At 34.5% G+C, this 18,914-nt stretch overlaps 1 protein-coding gene across 2 annotated transcripts in view; it reads left to right on the top strand.

Moving 5' to 3' along the window:
- ARID2 (AT-rich interaction domain 2) overlaps positions 1 to 18,914 on the top strand; it is a 92,819-nt gene that overhangs the window by 40,329 nt on the left and 33,576 nt on the right. Inside the window, exons 1-4 of one of the 2 annotated variants that reach the window (XM_064422506.1) lie at positions 8,121 to 8,139; positions 12,696 to 12,829; positions 13,584 to 13,802; positions 16,718 to 16,785. In XM_064422506.1, the coding sequence (XP_064278576.1) occupies positions 13,613 to 13,802; positions 16,718 to 16,785 (258 nt within the window). In that variant the 5' untranslated portion in view covers positions 8,121 to 8,139; positions 12,696 to 12,829; positions 13,584 to 13,612. Of the gene's footprint in view, positions 1 to 8,120; positions 8,140 to 12,695; positions 12,830 to 13,583; positions 13,803 to 16,717; positions 16,786 to 18,914 lie in introns of those variants that run through there. The other variant, XM_064422505.1, reaches the window with a different exon arrangement.

Genomic DNA, 18,914 nt, shown 5'->3' on the forward strand with positions numbered 1-18,914 from the left:
TGCTTTCTGTGTCTTTCCCAAAGGAATCTACCCAGAAGAAATGTTCCGTTTACTTGGGGCATGAATTAGACACTCTGGTCCTTTAAAAAAAGCCTAAACAACACCCTCCAAACTACCAGACAAGCTCAGTTGCATATTTGGTGAAGACAGAGGGCAGCTTGCACAAGTGGTGCAAAATCTGGATATGGGCTCTATTCCATATTCACATTGGTCAAGTGCAGCACAGCTTGTGTAAGACATGGATTTCAGACTGTTAGGAGAAATTACTGTTAAACTTCTTTGGGATCTGACATCAGCAGTTCAGTGTGTCCCGGATTACCATTATTGCTCGTCAGCTGGCAGGTACTGCTCCCTCTACAGCCTGCTAACTTGAGGAATCTTGTAAATACATTCTTGATGACAGTACAACACCAGCCAGTTTATTTCAGGTGTTAGATAGCTTCATAAAACAGTAGCTAACAATTTAAAACTTAAACTTAAAAGTTAAACTTAAACTTAAAAAGTTTAAAACTTGCTCACTGATCATCTTTAGGTAGTTCATAAAAAGGTGGTTTGTGTGGTTTGTTCCTTGTGTCACAGTCTTTCCAGGGGATTGGATGTTGTCACTGGCTTAATGCTTTCTATGCTACTTAAGGATTTACTCCTTTCCCCATCTGTTGCAGAGCATGGCTGTTACATGTGAGCAGAAAATACTGAAGATTTATTTTTAGTTTCTTGTTTGAAATTTATTTCTGAGAAGGTTTGCTCTTTTGTAGAAATGAGCTCCGCCTCTTGGTGGAAGATTGCATTGGTCTGAAGAAGAATCTTCAAAATGTGTCCAGAGCTTATGTGACACTGAAGTAGCCTGATTTCAGAATACTGAGTACTTAAAGAAAGGGATTAGGACCATATGCTGGTCTTAGCTGGAAACTTAAGTAAGGTGTCTTTTTTTGTGGTACTACACTGTTTTGAATTTATAGCTAGGTTTTCAAAAATCTGGTTAATGAGGTACTATAAACTGTAGAAGTCAAAAGGAAGGGTAAAGGAAATGTAAGTAGCAAATCCAATTTTATGCTGTAATAATGCAGAATCATAGAATGATTTGAGTTTAAAGACCATATAGTCCATGGGACACACACCCTACACACATGCCCACTTGCCATGGTCAGGGACATCTTTTACTAGATCAAGTTGCTCAAAACCAATTTGATGGCAGCCTTTAGAACTATTCAAATTTATATTGAGTGTAGAAGGCTCTGAGGTAAGAAAGAATAACATCTGGATGATTATTTAGGAAAATGTTTCTGTCCCCATATATTGCTTAATACAGATACCATGTGACTTTGTTGCTTTCCATAATGAACTTTTTTCAGTCTTAGAAGTCCCTAACCTGTGTCTCTTGAAAAAGTACACCATATATTTATTGCAGGGCATTTATCTTCCCAGAAGTTATTTCCCTTCAAAATACTAGAAATACAATAAGCCTTACTGGGTTTATGCAGTATTTGAAAAGGCTGGTTAATCCACAGTGGAGGATCAGGTTTTAGCTCCTCTAAACCCCAGACCACCAGAAGGGACTATACATACTCCAGGCATTTTCTGATACTTAATACCTGAACACGGTTGATATTGAGGTGTTCTTTTTTAGCCTTCCTGTAAAATAAGAATTTCTCATCCAATATGCTCAACACATTTTTAGTGTTTTTATATAAGATTACAGTTTGAGTGGTTTTATTATGTATTTCACAACAGCCTTCTCATTGAGTAATTTGTTAGATTTGTAAGTTGTTAAAAGTAGAGCTGTTGGTTTATTTTTTTTTTTTCATTCTAATACTCCAAAATTCTCTTCCTTCTGCCTTTAAAGCAATTTGCAGTGATTATTATCTGCAGTGACGGAGATGAACATTTTCCAAGAGGAAATCTGATCTTTGGGCTTTATCTGTGTTCATCATGCCTATTTGTTGTCTTTTATCTTTTTGTATGTTCTAATGGCTTTACATTACAGTTATAAAAAGCAAAAAGAAAATGGTTATAAATTCTTCATTATTATTATGTAGGTTATTGTAAAATGTTTTCTGAAGGAGTGACACTTCATCTATCATTCTGCTTTCCTCATGCTTTGTCAGAATTAGTGTTAAGCTAGAGGCCATCTGTGTAGCATTCAGTGATTCTCTGGCTGTATCTATGTTAGTGAATTAAGCGTGTCTCAGGCTAAGGGACATAACACGGCTCACGTCTGTAGTCCTTGTCCCAAAACAGGATAGTTATATCCAAAGTTACTTCTGGGAATTGTCCCCTTACCAAGGATGGCTCTCTGTATGGTGCGTTCAGATTGCTTGAAATGCTAATTGGCCTGGACAGAAGTTATTTCGAGAACTTCTTTAACAGTTTGGTGGTGCAGGCAGCTCATTTCCATGCACAGGAATGCTCACAGCACTGTTGATTTTACTGGTATAGATGTGTAGCCTCTACAGCTTTAGACAGCTAAATCGATATGTTGCCTCTTTATCATCATTTCTAAATTTGCACTTGGCTGCATTCTCAGAATGCACTGGGATACTTCATATGACTGCATATTGTTAGGTGATCAAAAAAAGTAAAAATAGTCATTATCATTATTATTTTACTTTCGTTATGGTTGGGTTTGTATTTATTTGAAACATACAGATATTTTTAGGTTGAGTGTTTTTATGAAGGTCCAATTGCATTGGTTTTTACAAGCTGATTTCTGGGAAGATTCTGAGACAAAGAAAGTTGCTCCCAAGGCAACTACTCTTTTTTCTCTCCACTTGGACCTTAAAGAATTTATGTTCCTAGTGTGCAGAATCCCAGCAGTATCCTCTTATTCAGATTTTTTTTAAATTCCATTCTTTTTTTCTCTCATTAATATTTAATCCCTGGTAGACTTTTCAGCAATTAATTAATGTTCATATTTTGTTTGATTTACCACATAAATAAGGACATGTAAACTTGTACATGTACTTTGATTATGTGGTCAGAGCATGGAATACAGTTTGGCAGAGAAACTGTAAATAAATTTAATTGCAGGAAAAGACTGGTTTGTAATGAAGGCAGAAAAGTGCAACTGTTAAAGTTGCCAAATCTGTGCAGAAAGTAGTGGTGAAATTACAAATAGCTATGTGAAGTGAAAAAATAGCATGGATGTAAGTTTTTTAATAAATGCTTGTAGACTCAGTAAGTTTAAGAAACAGACTACAAGCATTAGGAGTCAGTAAATGCTATATTTTTATTCTGTGTTTTATGGTTCTGGGGTTTTCTTAGTAACTGTTGAATAACAGTGAACGAAGTATTATGGAAATGTTTACCATGGTGGCTAGAGCAATTGCCAAAATCTAGAAAAGCTATTTCTAGGCTGCTGTTTTCATGAGATTTAGATCTACAATTATTGTACTCATGTATAATATCCTTCTAATTACCAGGCTTGCTATGGGAACCTATTGGCCCTTCTTGTCAAAGCACTGCCAGAATGCAGCAAAGAGTATAGATTAATAATAGGCCAGGGGGAAAGGGCCATTTTCCAATAATTAAGATAGTACTTTGACTGTGTATGGGCTAGACTTCCACACCTCATTCTAGAAACAGCTGACATGTTTTTTGTCAGTGGTGTTTGATTAATATCCATAAGCAGCATTTCTGTTGGCAGACTTAGAGTGAAATACACAAATATTTGGTATTACAAATGTTTAATAATTTCAATTAATTTTAAATATTAAATATTCTTAATATTTTAAAATATGAGGTGTTACATATTTTTAATAATTTTAATTATTTTTAAGTTCAAAAAGTATTTTTTCTTATTACTGCATTTGAAAAGTGTATAATCTTCCTAAATTTCAAAAATGTCCAAGATAAATATTTGCGGTTAAAAAGGACTATTCAAGTCTTTGCAGATGAGCCAGATTCCAGTTTAGCAAAGTGTTCTGAGTAAGTGTGTAGTTTTAATTGTAAGCATGTGATATGTTATTTTGTTCATGTGTTATGGTATTTTGCCAGTCTTTGTAGGATAAATTTATTCTGCATAGACAAGACAAGGCAAGTGATAATATAGTGAGCTGTGTTACTTATAATGGTTTGAGAAAAAGTCAAAGAACTGGGAGTTCTTGATGGGATGAATTCAGGGCATTATTATTGTGAAAATAACTTCAGTGTAATGCTTAGCAGGCACAAAATTAAAGAATTTACTCCTTGCATACAAAACCCCCTAGTCAGGTTTCTCTGAAAGCAGTAATGAAGTCTCTGAAAGTGTGCAAGTAAACTGTTCTTGTGAAAAAATACTAGCTCTCTCTATTTGCATGTTTGATAATGGAACTGTGAAACAAAAAAACAGGGAATCACTTTCTTAATCACATGTACTACAAGGTCAGCTTGCATCCTGAATTTGGAAAAAAACCCTTGGACAGAATTGCCGTAGAAATTTTCTGTTTAGTGAGAACAGCTCTTCAGTTCATGCTCTGATATAAATGTTGTGTTGCTCTAACAAGTGTTTCTTTCTCTGCTTTCTTTTGTGCTACCTGTATGTGCTACACACACACACATACACAAAAAGTATTTCTCCAATTTAAATTTCATAATAATTAAATAATAAAAAAAGTAATGGTCAAATGAAGCTATAGTTGTTTATAATATGTGTAGTTTTTTTTCAAAGGGTAATTAAATATTTGTAGGACACTTGTATAGGCCAAATTAACACCTAGTCACGTTCACCATTATGAAAGTTGCACAACTTCGTACGTGTTATATGCTGAATGTACACTTGTGTATTTGCATTAAAATGTCTTCCTGTTTGTAGTTGCTCGTCTCAGGAAATACTTTCTGAACATGTGGTCATTAGTCTCTGGCGTTCAAAGTCTGTAATGTGTTTAATGTGCTTTTGCTTGATTCTCATCTGGGGAGTATCTAATAGATTTTTAGCTTTGGTATTTTTATTTATTATTCCATTTCTTAATGGAAACTCCCATCTTTTAAACATGTTCTAAGGTGCCAAATTGTGTAGGAATGATAACTTTGTTCTGATTTTTTGTTTAAATTAAGCATGTGTTTTATTTGTATATATATTTTAATATTTTCTTGTTAAATACACGTACTAGATAAATACATCTTTTAGCAAAACACCACCCAGTCCTAGGATATGTTTGTGAAGGAATCCACATAAACAAATTATTTTTATTTTAGTCTTTACCTTGATACTTCACTTAGTGACCTAAATAGTCTTCACTGAGAGCACATTTTAGTATTCTGTGCAGACTGTTTTACAAGACATGCTATTTATAACTAATGCTATGTCGGAAGCTGTATTTCGTTGAAAATGTTATTATTACTGTCACAGTACATATTACAGTGTAGAGACATTCATTTGTATTGCTGCCAGCTTTGCAGTGCATACATGAATGCTTGAAATTGTTACAGCGGCTTTCCTGATGTGTTGGTATTTGGGATTTCAGTGATGGTCTGAAGTAAGGTGGCTGGTGTGGGCAGTAGTACGTTGTCACTGTGCTATGGGCCCACCACACAATGCTTAGTTAAAATTTCCTGCATGGGCCTACAGGAGTTCTGAACTTGTGGTGCCATCTGTATATATCTTTGCCATTCAGATACTCTTGTGTTCAGGCACTGTGGAGAAATCTAGACAGTTCTGTACATTATTTCTCAAAATAGAATCACTTTGGGCTGTCTCAAGAATTTGTGAAAATCTGATAGAGATAATAACAAATCTAGAGGGTTCTGATGTTTTGCTTGAAGAGCTAAACTCAGACTGCAATTATGCTTGAGATTTGATGAGCTGTCATCCTAGATGGAAACAGAGTGACTATAGTATTAGTAAGAGGAATACGTCTGGGAATTGCCTTTGTTGAAAAGATAAAGATTGGAGAATTAATACTGTTAGTAATTGTACAGCTCAGATATTCCTGGATGTGAAGCCCAGCGGGGTCTGATGAAGCAACCACTGAAGCAGTAAGAGGTGATGCTGTATTTGAACTGCTTTTAGGAAGCAGTGAGACTGCGGTAGGAGTTAACTCCTGTGGAAGAAGTTTGGACTACAGCTGTGGATAACAAGTAGATTGCATTTAAATAAAACTGAAAAATAAATTAAGCTGAAAAATAACTGAAAAAAAAAAAAAAGCAGTGTATTTATCTAAAATCTGTTGGAGTTGCTGGTGGTAGTGCAGTATCTTCAGAGACTGATGTCATCCTCCAGCCACCTCAGTCTTCTGAAACTGCTCTCCAGCATAAGCACTTTAGTTGACTGATAATATATCTTCAGTTATTTCCCTTCTAATCTGGAGCATTATGAGTATGAAAACATGAAATAGGATCTTAATTTCTTTCCTCTCAGTGTTCCTATAGATACTAACAAGGTATTTTCATTGACTTGAATGATTTATTTTTTTCTTTGAAGCATTGAATCTTTTTCTTCTTGCAGTGTCTAATAAAGTGAAACTTGGAGAGTTGCCGATGCTCATAACTTTTACACTTCATCCAACAAAGATTAACAAAGATTGCCTTAGAAAAGATTCAGAAATTCATGAAGGCATGTGTTTGGGTTTACTCTGTTTGCAAAGGTTTCTTGGTAGGATAAGAATTGTAAAACCAAATTCCAACCAAATTGGACCATCTGTCATGTAGTCTCATGTTAAAAATTTGGCACTAAATTTTAACATATTCCATGTAAATTCAATTATAGTTTGTATGTGATTATGTATAATGGGCTTGGGCTGTTTAATCTGCACAAGGCCTTCTGAGATGCACACAACTCTCCTGAGGTGTGACAGAATCTGTCAGGATGGAGGCTGGATGGTAGAACCCCTGGGATGGTGTGTATGGTCTCATGGGCCCGCATAGGTCCTCGTTCCAAACAGGCTGGCACCAGCTGGATGGGACAGTGTCCAGCATGCACATTGTGGGACACTCCATCAGGTGTTTGAAAAGCACAGCTATTGGAGTTTTGTATTCGTCTGGTATGCTGGCCAAGTACAGCATTTAGAGTCTTGTTAGCCTGTCCTAGGTGGTCACAACAAACCAGGAATCAAGCAAATAATGCTGAGAATCACATGTGCAATGTTTCACTGCAAGCCTTATGTGAGATAGTCATTTTCTGAGGTAGACAAGGTGAAGATTGAAAATGCAAACGTTGTTTCTGTAGGATTCACCTGCAAGCATCAGTTCTGACAATAATTTGGTTTAACTGTTGACTTGGAATTCATGGTGCCCTCAGGGACTGGGGGGGAAAAAACCAACCTGAAAAATTGCTGATGACACTGGCAAAACATACAAGATGCATGCAATCAAATTTGAGGCAGTTTCTTGGTGTACACTAAAAGTTTGAGCAAAGCCTTGTAGCAAGTTATGTTTGCCATTTTCAGAAACTACTTAGGATAATTCTTGGGACAGGAATTTAGTAAGTGAACATCTATGAGATGAGTAAATGAATGGTACTTTACTTGGGGCAGCTGCAGCAGCAGCTTTGTTAAGTTCTAAGCAGGATTTTCATTGCAGTGTGTTGCACCAGTCTCCACTGTGTGCGCCAGCAGCAACAGAGTCAAGCTTAAATGCTTTGGCCTTGCTGAGAAACAGCCTTCTAATGGATTAAAATACTGCCTGCTATTAGACTTCATAAATGGATTGGATTTTCAAGTAACTGTTTCAGGAATTGATTCAAGCTGTAGGACTGCAATGGATTTTTCTAATAAAGATGGTATATTTTTGAAAAGGTTGCAGCTTTTAATTGGCACCACAAGTTTGTGAGTTGTCATGAGTTCCTTAGTCCTTTTGAATTTAGAGCAAGAGTCATGTTGAATTAGGGGCAAAGAGAGACTATATGCAACAATTTTCACTTAAAGTAATACAATTTGGAATATTCAGTAGTGTGAAATCTTTATTACAGTCAGGATTTTGTCTCGTGATTATCTAGGATGTTGTTGTCAGTAGTATTCCAAAGAGGGAGAGGGAGTACAAGTGAATGAGCAGGAAGAGCGTGTCTGTCTTGCATCATAATGGGCGGTGTTCGGGCAGACAGAAATGGTGCAAGGTCATGTTGTCAGTCCCACACTAGTAATGCTGTTAGAAATATAGTTTCAAGAAAGATGAGGTGGAGAGCTGTGGTAGAAATGGTACTTGCTTGCTCTTCAGCTGAATAAAAAGGTGAGGAGGGAACTGATAGTTGGACTGTGATAGTTCGTGTCTGCCCATGTCATGTTTTTCCAGACATTGGCTTAATATATATTTTGGCACATTTATTGTGTCCTGGTAAAGGGAGCCAAAATATCCAAATGAGCCAGATGTTTTGTACTGTTACATTAACCAATTTCTGGTGTACTCTAAGCCCATTCAGGGCTACTGTTCATAGTAAATTATACATGCCTCTAGATGTACCTAGTGTAGGCTTCTTTTTGATAGTATTTTTTCCCAAATATCTGAAAACAAGCCTAAAAATCGCTGGGCTGAATAAAAACCTGTGTTGTTACTAAATAAGTATTTTTTATAGACAAAAATATTACTCATCTTAATAGAATTTTTTTTCTCACAGACTTGAATGGAGCAAAGTGACTGTCAGGGGAACAGAATGATTAATATGAATTTGATTTTCAAAGAGATATGATCTTTTGATTTCCAAATCAAGAGATCCTGAAAGTAACTCAGGTTTTCAGAAAACGTTGAGATTACTTGCCCTTCAAAAAGTAGCTGGTCTGCACATGTCCGTCTCTGGTTGCCCATGTATTTTGCTATTTTTTTCATACTTGGCACATACCCTGTTGTTCTAGCTATTCACTAGAGCTCTGTGTGTGCGTTTTGTTGGTTTTGGTGAGTGGTGGTGTTGGTTTTGTTTGTGGTACGTAGCTTTTAAAAATGTATTTGTTGTTCCATTTATTTCTTTACTTAATTTCAGTTAAACCTCTCTGAACAGAGGAGTGATCCAAGCTGAAAGGCCAAGAGTGGCTGTAAATGGCATTTCATTTTCTTGAATTTTTTGGTTTATGTGTCCAGTGGGTAACACCAGTTCAGGGTGCCATGCTAATAGTGTGAAGCATCTTTCTACACGTGTACAGAAGGCAGTATTCCTTATTACTCCATCTTCACCAAGGCTTCAACATAGTAATTAAGTGGGCTTTTTTAAAGACTTTCTAAAACCTTTTCTATCCCATATACATTGTTTCATTAGTAATTCAGTTCTGGGCTTTCATTTAGTTAGTTACTTCAGTTCTTTTTTGTACATATTTGCTGCATCTTTCTTTGTCGGGATATAATTGTTCAGTTGGTGTTGAAACTAAAAGAGAAGTTTAGAAGATTGTTATTGCTGATGTATACTTGTGACTTTGTCAAATTAAGGAAGCATTTTGAATTCCAGAAAACCTTTTTCTGTGGCCAAAATATACGTTTCTAGCCTATAACTACAGATCCAAGTTGGTTTGAAATTAGCCATTGCAACTGATTATAACATTTGCATAACAGTTTTTCAGTAATAGAAAAGCTCCGTTTATTATTTTTAAATTTCTTGTATATTTAGAGCAAGACGTGTTTATGCTAAACTGCTCTGCTGTTTGCATAGTAGCTGTATGCCAGACTGTTGAGATTAAAATTTAAGACTAGTAAAGCTCATGTACAAGCTAATTTTGCAAAGCTTCTTCTCTACACTGAAATTCCAGGCCATGCACTCTCTTTGCAGGAAACAAAAGGAATGTTTGAAGGATTGAGGTCTGTACAGCTGTCTGTAAACAGTTGGTACTTATGTAGCATAAAGGAATCATACTGAAGAGTCTATTACAGTCTGGTTATTACAGTTGAAATTTAGTATTTCAGTGCTGTTACACTCAATGGATTGACAAATAGTGCAACATCCTCCCTGAGTACTAGGAGTATCTTAAAGAGAATAAAGTGTTTGTGTTAGAGGTGGGGAATGTGTTTCTGTTGTTTGGTTTGAGGTTTGGGTTTTTCTTGGGGTGGGAGGAAGGCAGGGTTTAGCATTTGTAACTGATGCTTGGGATTATTGAGGGCTCTATTTTGTTTAGTTTTCAACTTTTCCTTGGCAAACTTTGTAGTTTGATACGAGATAAGAAAGGAGGATTCTTCTTTGATGAGGTGGAACCTGGATAAATTGAACAACAGCGTAAAGAGCTCAGCTTAGTAAAGTGAAGTCAATCCTTGCATTGGCATAGGGAAAAATGAGATCATCACCTAAAAGTAATTTGAATCCTGGTTTCTTGTGAAATGCTTAATAAGACATTTGTGAGAACTTTGTGACCATTGTCAACACTGAACAAATTACGACCATTTTAGTTTGCAGAGGTCTTTCAAAATATACCTAATTTTTTTTCAGAGGTGGAAGAAAGGAAGCAAATTCTTGAACTTCGAGATTTTCTGTGTTCAGTGGAACAGTTTTAACACATCTTAATAAAGTAGATATTAACAGAGGAGGATATCTAGGATATTCATATTGTTCAGATTCCTGGAATATGGCTTTAATAAAAAGCATAAGGTTAAGTGTATATGTTCCATATAACACTATGGAACAACATTAATTATTTTATGATATATACAGCATTTTTTTAATGCTTAAGTAGCGGATTGGCCTTGGTAGAATGGACAAGTCCAGAATAATTTGCAGATTGTATTTTGAGTACCATATGTCTTTCTGTATAGGGATTTTTACTTTGTCTTATTAAATGTTTCTATGACATTTTATTTCAATAATGAAACTGTTTTAAGCTCAAACTTTGACTCAGACCAGCAAATACAAGGAAATTAGCTCTAGCCCCAGCATTTATTAGAGAAGCTAATAAGCAGTGTAGCTTCTGCCAGTGTAAAAATGGTACATGTGGCATCCTTGGCTATGTACACCTGCTGTTTTCCCCTGCACCAGGTCTAGTATTCATCTGACCCCTGCTCAGTTTGAAAAATGACTGGAAAGCCAGTGTAGAATCCTCCTACTTTCTGAATGAGTTCTCTGAAGAGTGAGTGATCGGACAGAAAAAGGGAAGGTCAGGCTGTCTTTGAACTGCTCTCTTTGGTCTTGACCATAAATGCACAGGCTCTGTTAATTAAAATTGATTGGATTACAGATTTGCTTCATCTGGATATAAGATGTAAGGTAAAAGAAAGAAGTGGGATAAAAGGGCAAGGAAATGTAGGGAAAGAGAAAACTTAGGATTTAGATTTTAGAACAGTGTTTAGCCTTTAAAAACTTCTTTATAATTTTATAATTTTAGAAGGTTTTACCTTCTGTGCAGATACTCAGTTGAAGCTTAACTCACATAAATGAGTATTTCTAGTTTAAAGATAAAAGCAGCCATATTTAAGTGTAATTTTTAGTCTTTTAAACACCCTAAAAGCAAATGACTGTGCAGGGAAGATTTTTGCTGACTCCTTAACTGACTCAAGAGTTTATGTAATAAGGAGGGGACTATAGCAGTGGTTCATGTAACAATAGCATATGTAGTACTTGGAATATTCTGAACTATAGTCAGACATGAATGGTATTTGCATGTGGTACAGTACAGCATGATTTGCCTTATTAGCTCTGATATCTTTCATTTCTTCTGAAATGTGCCCTTTTCTTAAGAAAAAAAATTGTTTGCTAGCATGTTAAAGGTATGGTTTTTGTCATTGATACCTCACTTCATGAAATAATTGCTAGTTTAATTGAATAAATTAATTTAATTTAATAAATGTGAAATATTCCTCAGAGGTCAGTGGGAATACTGTTTCCTTAAAATCTTTCCAGTTTATTGTGAGTTGATTACTTCAGTGTCTACTGACAAAAATTATACAAAAGTGTACTCATATAGTAAATATTTTAGCATATACAAAGAGGAATATAAATGTTTTAAATTATTTTCTGATTTTACAGTATTTTTATTATGATTTCATTGACCTGGTATTGTCATTTTTCAGCACAGTTAAAATCTGTAAATTTAGGCAGCTTTGATCTTGACTTAATTTCATGAAGGGCTTTCAACTACATATCAGTGTGAAGTTAATGCTACAGTGGGTATTTTAAATTGACTTTGTATACTGGACTGTAGAAAGTTCTGAAAGTTACATTTCTAATAGTAAATTAACTGTCATTGAGGTAATTAATTAACCAAGCTGCTTGGCTGTTTACTTTTTGTATATATAACTTCTGTGCTTAAAGTCCATTTTTTGTACAGAAGATCAGCCTTTTTTTTTTTCCTTAACGGGTTCAAAGGGATTTCCAGTAGTTACTAGCTGCAGCTATGGCTCTCAAGTTCTGATCCAGAATTGCTGTCCTTGGTATCCCTGAGTTCTCTTACTCTTGTGTAGTTAGGACCTACTGTACAGTTTCTCTTTAAAAAAGGCAAAAAGAAATAAGTATTTTTCTGGATTGGTATATGTGTTGGTAATGAGCACAGAGTCATTTTTGATGCTTTCACCTGCAGACTTGTTTTGAGTAGCAAAAGTTGATTTGGGAAAAACAGACTTAGTCACAAAGGGAAACAATTTGTTGCAATTTATCTAAGTATCATTTTTGAAAAATGTGAAAAAAACTGGTGTATAAAGCAGTAATTACACATATCTACATTTCTCTGTCACCTGTTGTCGGTCTGACTCGGGATTTGTTTTTCCATTTTGATTATTTTCCAGTAAATCTTCATGTTTCTAGATTGCTTTGTTTGGAAGTTCTGCTTTTGAAATAATAGATTTAGCTGCACTAAACTCACTTTTTTATCATTTTATTTCAGTTATCTAGAAAAGTATGAAAAAGTCCATCATTTTGGGGAGGAGGATGATGAGGTACAGCCAGGCAATCCAAAGCCACAACTTCCTATTGGTGCAATTCCAACTTCCTATAACTACCAGCAACACAGCGTGTCAGGTAAATTCTTGAGAGTAAAAGTGCTTTGTGTGTGTGAATGCTTTTTTTTTTTTTTTTGGTGACAGGCTACAGAAATAGTGCGTAGATAAATTTGGAATATTATTAAAACCATCAAATCTGTAGGTCACTCAAATACACTCAAAAACCTTTCCACTGTGAACCAGAACAAAGCAAAATTAAAATCCATAAGCTATTTCTTTTCTGTACAAATATTATCCTTGCTAATTAGTAGAGCTGTGCAGTTACTTCTCTTGAAAAAAATTACCTTGAAAATTTGCAGTGTGTTTCTTTCAATCTGATTTCTCTGCAGAGTCAAATACCTGAATTGAGCCTACAGTTAGTTACAGTTAGTTAGATCAGAAGCTGGTGGGCTTTGTGGAATGGACGTGTAATTTGGTGTGTAGAAGTTGACTTAAAATTGTATTACAATTCTATTCTGCTTTAATTAAAGCTTGTGTTTTGTAAGCTTTTCTTTGGGAGAACGTGCTGTGTTGTTGCATTTTGGAGGTGGCAGAGGAGTTGATATGTAACTGGAAAGGTACGCAGCAAAGTGGAATGGGTTCCACGTTTTGGCCAGACAAAAAATACATTCAGTACAGTGAAAACTTGTTAAAAATGGCAATAATTTATAAACAAACTTTTTCCAAATTCTTACTTACAGTAATATTGCTTAATGTATCATTTCAAGATTAATGAGTGTAGCTATGAAAATGTTGTTGATCATGGTTTTTGGTTTTTTTTATTTTTAATTTAGATTATCTTCGTCAAAGCTATGGGCTGTCTATGGACTTAAACTCACCAAATGACTATAATAAGTTGGTGCTTTCACTGTTATCTGGACTCCCAAATGAAGTGGACTTTGCAATTAATGTGTGTACTCTTCTTTCAAATGAAAGCAAGCATGTTATGCAGCTTGAAAAGGACCCTAAAATCATCACTTTACTGCTTGCAAATGCTGGGGTGTTTGATGACAGTAAGTATATAGCAACATTTTTGCAACAGAAGGTGTCCATACCTTTTGTAGCATCTCTCACAACTCATGATAATTAAAATGTTAATAACTTACTTCACGGTAATATATCTAGTTTTTCTCCTTACCTTGTCCATGATTACAGATTTTACAGATGCTAAAAATACGTTTTAAGTTAGGTAATCTTTAAAATTTATTTAGCAGGTTAGTGAAATGTAAGAATTGGTTTTTTTGATACTTTTTTTTGATAGTTTTTTTTTCCATCTCCTTGTATTGTGTTACTGTTTCCTTTTGAATTTGTAGGACCATTCTGACTTTTCATAATTGTTTTTTAATGGCAATGCAGATCTAAAATTTAAGAAAAGGTAGTCTGAAAACAATGACTTGCTAACATTTTTTTCCTGATACTTCACCACACATTTAACTGCAGTGAAATTCAGGTTATAAAACTCAAGGGAGAAAAGTCTTAATCTGATTTTCAGACTTACTTAATATATTAGCACATAAATTTCAAAAGAGAGTTGATTCCTTCAGAATACTAAAGTATGTCAAATAAATTCTTCAGATTTTTTTCAGTGTGAATAAAATGCCTCCATGCCTAATAATTCCTTGTTAATGGCTTCCTGTCAAGAGAGGAGCAAAACATAAGTTAACCTAAACCACTGTAAAATCATAATAGCATAGCTTTAACTTGGGGTGGTGAGGAGGAAGTATTTATTTACCAGGTTTATTTGCTGAGGGTTTTTTTTGTTTAGTTTGGTTTTTATGTTTTGTTTTGTTCTTTGTTGTTGGTATTTGTTTGTTTATTTGTTTGTTTGGGGGGTTGGTTTTGGTTTTTGTTTGTGGTTGGTTGGTTAGTTTTGTTGGGTTTTTTGGTTTTGTGGGGTTTTTTTGTTCAGTTGGTTGTTGGTTGGTTTTTTATACTAAAATTCAGAAATTACCTCCAAAAAAAATTGCTCAAATGAGCCTTTTCAGCCAAGCATAATTAAGTGATGACATAGATGATCATATCTGTTTGAGTAGAAATCTATTTTGCATGTGTAAGCACAAACATAGTATGGTATGTCAAAGATTCTGTTTTAAAATCCTGGGGAAGAGCCAGTGTTAGCCATTGTATATGGTTTAGTTGGGGTTTTTTTTAATAATTGGAATTTTTACATAATGGTTTGTAGCTTTCGCCTTTCCCCCCCAATATTGCATTAGCCTTCTCCAGCTTCTCTCTTGCTTTTTCTACAAATTTTCTGAAAAATTTGTTCATTTTTCAGTGTCCTTCAGATATGGTTAGAACTTGGTCATTTAGTGTTTGCATCTAGTCCAGACACAAGAACTTTCAAAGGAAAATATTTGAAAGGAAGCTAAAGGGAAATTTAATCCTCCATATGATTCCAGAATGCTTGCTGTCTAGATTTTTTGAGGTTATCATCACTCCCCTGTTCTTTTGATGAAACTTCTATTGATTTAGGAACTTACAAATAATTTGAGTTTTATATTGCTATTTAAAGATATTTTTTTTTTATGTTGCAGGGGTAGACAGTGTTTTCTAGAGTTCTTAACTTGAGGAACAGTTTATTCCATAGCTTGTCTGTTTAGTGTTTTTTGAAAAATATTTGAGGTAAAGCTGAGAGGAATGATGAGCTTGTAATGAACTCACTGTTTTCATTCCCTGGGAGAAACTTCATTTTTATATTACATGATTATGTCTTCTTCTGAATAAATCCAGGGAAATGTCCTAGCAGCATTAGGAGGACTAATTGGGACAAATGGTGGAAAGAAACAGCAGGGGTATGTTTACTTATTTTTGAAGCATGAAACTTCAGTTTGAAATACATACATGGTTTTCTAGTATAAATAATAAAGGTAAATTTGCCAGGTTTCATGATAAAATAATGAGTTCTCTAGTCAGTAAATTCAGGCATTATGAAAATACTACCACAATAATTTCAGGTAGCAGTAAAAATAGGTGATTAACTTCATTTAGTACAGGGTTTAGATATTTTTTGTCTATAATTAGGGTTTTATAATTGTTATTACTTAGAGTGTTTTTTAGGTAAAATATGTCATCAGCTTCCTTCCCATCCCCTCCTAAACTTCAAGATGGCAGTTGGATTGCAGGTGGTGGGGCAGCCCCCCCATGGGTTTGAGGGTTGTATAGCATATTCAGTTTGGAGAGCTGCATAAGGCCTTAGTTTGGATTCTGTGGATTGAAAGCTGTTGTGGTCTTGGAATTGAGATTTGTAGCGTTTTCTACGGAATAAGAAAACATGAACCAAAATGTTTAACTGGAATGTGTTATTAGTTCATTACAGAACTATTGCAAGACGGAGTTTGTTTTTAGATTGACTCAGTATTTGAGTCAGATTGACTGAGTCTTAGCTGCTTTCAAGGAGTGATGATTACAAAAGCTGTGGTAGTGGCTCAGTCAAGCAGCCAAGAACATCTATTACTGGTCTTGGTTAAATATTGAGTTTGAATTGAATGCTGTCAAAGTCTTACTACTGTTTTTTAGAAAACATGAGTGGGAATTTGTTTAATTACTACAGTAGTGTTTGTGCTTACACAGTGCACATGGAAAACAGTTCTTGATGTGAGGATGAAAACAGACAAGTCATCTTTACTCTTGGAAAAGAGCTCTGGAAAAGTTTTTCTCCTGAAAAAGTTTTTTGTTTTTTTTTTCTTACAGGATTCACAAACTAGCCCTTTTCTTATAAACTCTTTACTTCTGATTTACCATGTAAAAGTGCAATAGCTGTTAATTAAATGACAACAGACATTTCAGCTGGTTTGTGCAGTATTTTTTAAGCTCTAAAGGAAACACTGGAAGAGTCTATATTGTTCTTGAGTCTGTATTTACTTTGTAGATTAATAAAAAAATGTTCATTTTAAAGAATTTTACTAAATTATGCTTTTTGTGCTTAAAGCTTTAGGATCATTTTCTGCTGTATTTGGAGAAGAGTGGAAGGAGAAAACTGATAGAGATTTTGTTAAGGTAACTAAAAAATTACTAAAATAATTTTGTACTGTATATGGTGGGTATCAAATCCTTTAAAAAGATTGAAAATTCTAATATATACTAGCATATGTCCTTAAAATTACTCTCAACTTCATTCCTTTGATTTAAATATAATAGGACACTATGTCACAGTTGTCTCTTAAAATGTTGGATTAAGTAGGAAGAAGTGTATTAAGAAAAAAATAGGTATAGATAAATGAACAAAGGTTTCCATGTTTCTTTTTTATAAGGAAACTAATATGTGTGAAGAAAAGGAATGTTGGTAGCATATTTATCAAGAGGCATCAGTGCTGTGTTGGGTTTAATTTTGAACTGCGATGATCAGTAAAGAAACATTCTGAATTACAAAAATTAAGATCACAGCATAAGAAGCATATGAGAAATACTTTAATAGGTTAGCAGTGTTGCTGGTTTGTTTCAGTTAAACTATTTTTGCACAAGGCTTTTTTAATCTTTCCACTAGAGGGCATGAGCTACTGTACAAGCAGTGAAATGAAGTAAAAATAGAACTGAAGTTTCTTTGTATCAATGGTTATTTATTGTAGATGAACTTTTGTAGGTGGATAAGAGCATGCATTATAGCTGAAAGAGATTTGATATTTCAGCATATTTACTATGATATGTGATTTCTTTGAATTGAATTACAGGTGATGATTTATGTGGCTAAAATAGAAGAAAGATAGATTAAAATATATCTGGATACCTTATGTTTTTTATTAAATAAAAATGGGAAGAGATAATCTTTATAGCTCTTTATAAAGCCAGATTTCTGCTCAATTCCATAATTGTTTTATATACTTTAATATCTTGCCTGTATTACAGAACAGTATTTGTTGGGATCTTTTTCCATTTGTCTTTTGTTTTATTTTTATGTAACTCAGTTTGGGAACAAGCTGGACCATTGTAGTTTTAGTTAATTGATAAGTATTGTTGAAATACCAGTGTAAAGATGGCCTAATCAAAATTTCCTAAGTAAACTTAAAACCAAGAAAGCTAAGCTCTCATATTTGTGACTATATGGACTTGAAAATGTGATACAAATATGCCAAACTTAAGTGTAAAAATTAATGTTTCATAATCTTGAAAATTTCTCTTTTCCACTGAAAAAGTATGTCCAGAAGTACTGTGGGTTGGTTAATTGGTTGGTTAGTTAGTTTGTTTGTTTGGTTGGTTTTTTTTGAAGCACTTAGCACTTCTGTGTTGACTGCCCTCTAAGCTGTCACAGACTGTTGCTGATCTAGAGCAGCAACAAGCACCATGTCTAGATCTGTAAACATCTGAAATTATGCAGTGTTCTAATTTATTGCATATTCATTACTTACATAAATTTAAGTAATTGTTAGAAGGGCAGGTGGTTCTTAGATATGTTTTAACAAAGTTTTAAGTAGAACTACTATAACTGCAATAAGGTTTACTAATAAAAAACTTGGATGCTCTCCAAGATGTATTTTTGGACATTACAATATATATAGTACCATTTTGTAGTGAAATACTGCTGACAGCATGGCAAAAATACTCAGAAAGCATGTGAAAAACTTAACATCAGATGTAAAAGTATCTCTAATGCCAGGAATTCAGATTTTTTCAGAGCATCTCACTGTAAGCATTTGTTTGACCCTACTACTGGAAGTAATTTACTTTGTATTGTGGCTGTGGCTGTGTCAAAACAGAAGTTGGGGGAAGCATGGGAGCTTCCTGATGTATGGGAGAGATATTCAGTTGTCACACAGAGGTTTTATGTCTGGTTTTGGTGTTTGTTTTGGGGTTTTTTTAAATGTGCTTTTGTAGTTTTAAGTAAAAAGAATTGCTATTGAGTAAGTTACTCCTTTCACCATTCATATTATCATTTTTTTTTAAAAGTATTCATTTTTTTGTTTGTTCATTTTGGTGCTAGTTGAGTTCTCCAGTATCACTGCTCTGTCAGTTGAAGGTGAAGATGAAAAGCAACGTTCTTTTTTTTCTTTACCTTCCCCCCCAGTCCTTACTGCATTATGTAAAGCTGTTTGAAAAATTGGTATTTTTCATTATCTTAACTGCAGTAGGACATATCTTCTCACTTTTTACAGAACTTACTTCTAAACTGAATCAAATGTTTTTACTAGTCA

Source organism: Passer domesticus, chromosome 5 (assembly GCF_036417665.1).
Source record: "Passer domesticus isolate bPasDom1 chromosome 5, bPasDom1.hap1, whole genome shotgun sequence".
Classification (NCBI taxonomy): Eukaryota; Metazoa; Chordata; class Aves; order Passeriformes; family Passeridae; genus Passer; species Passer domesticus.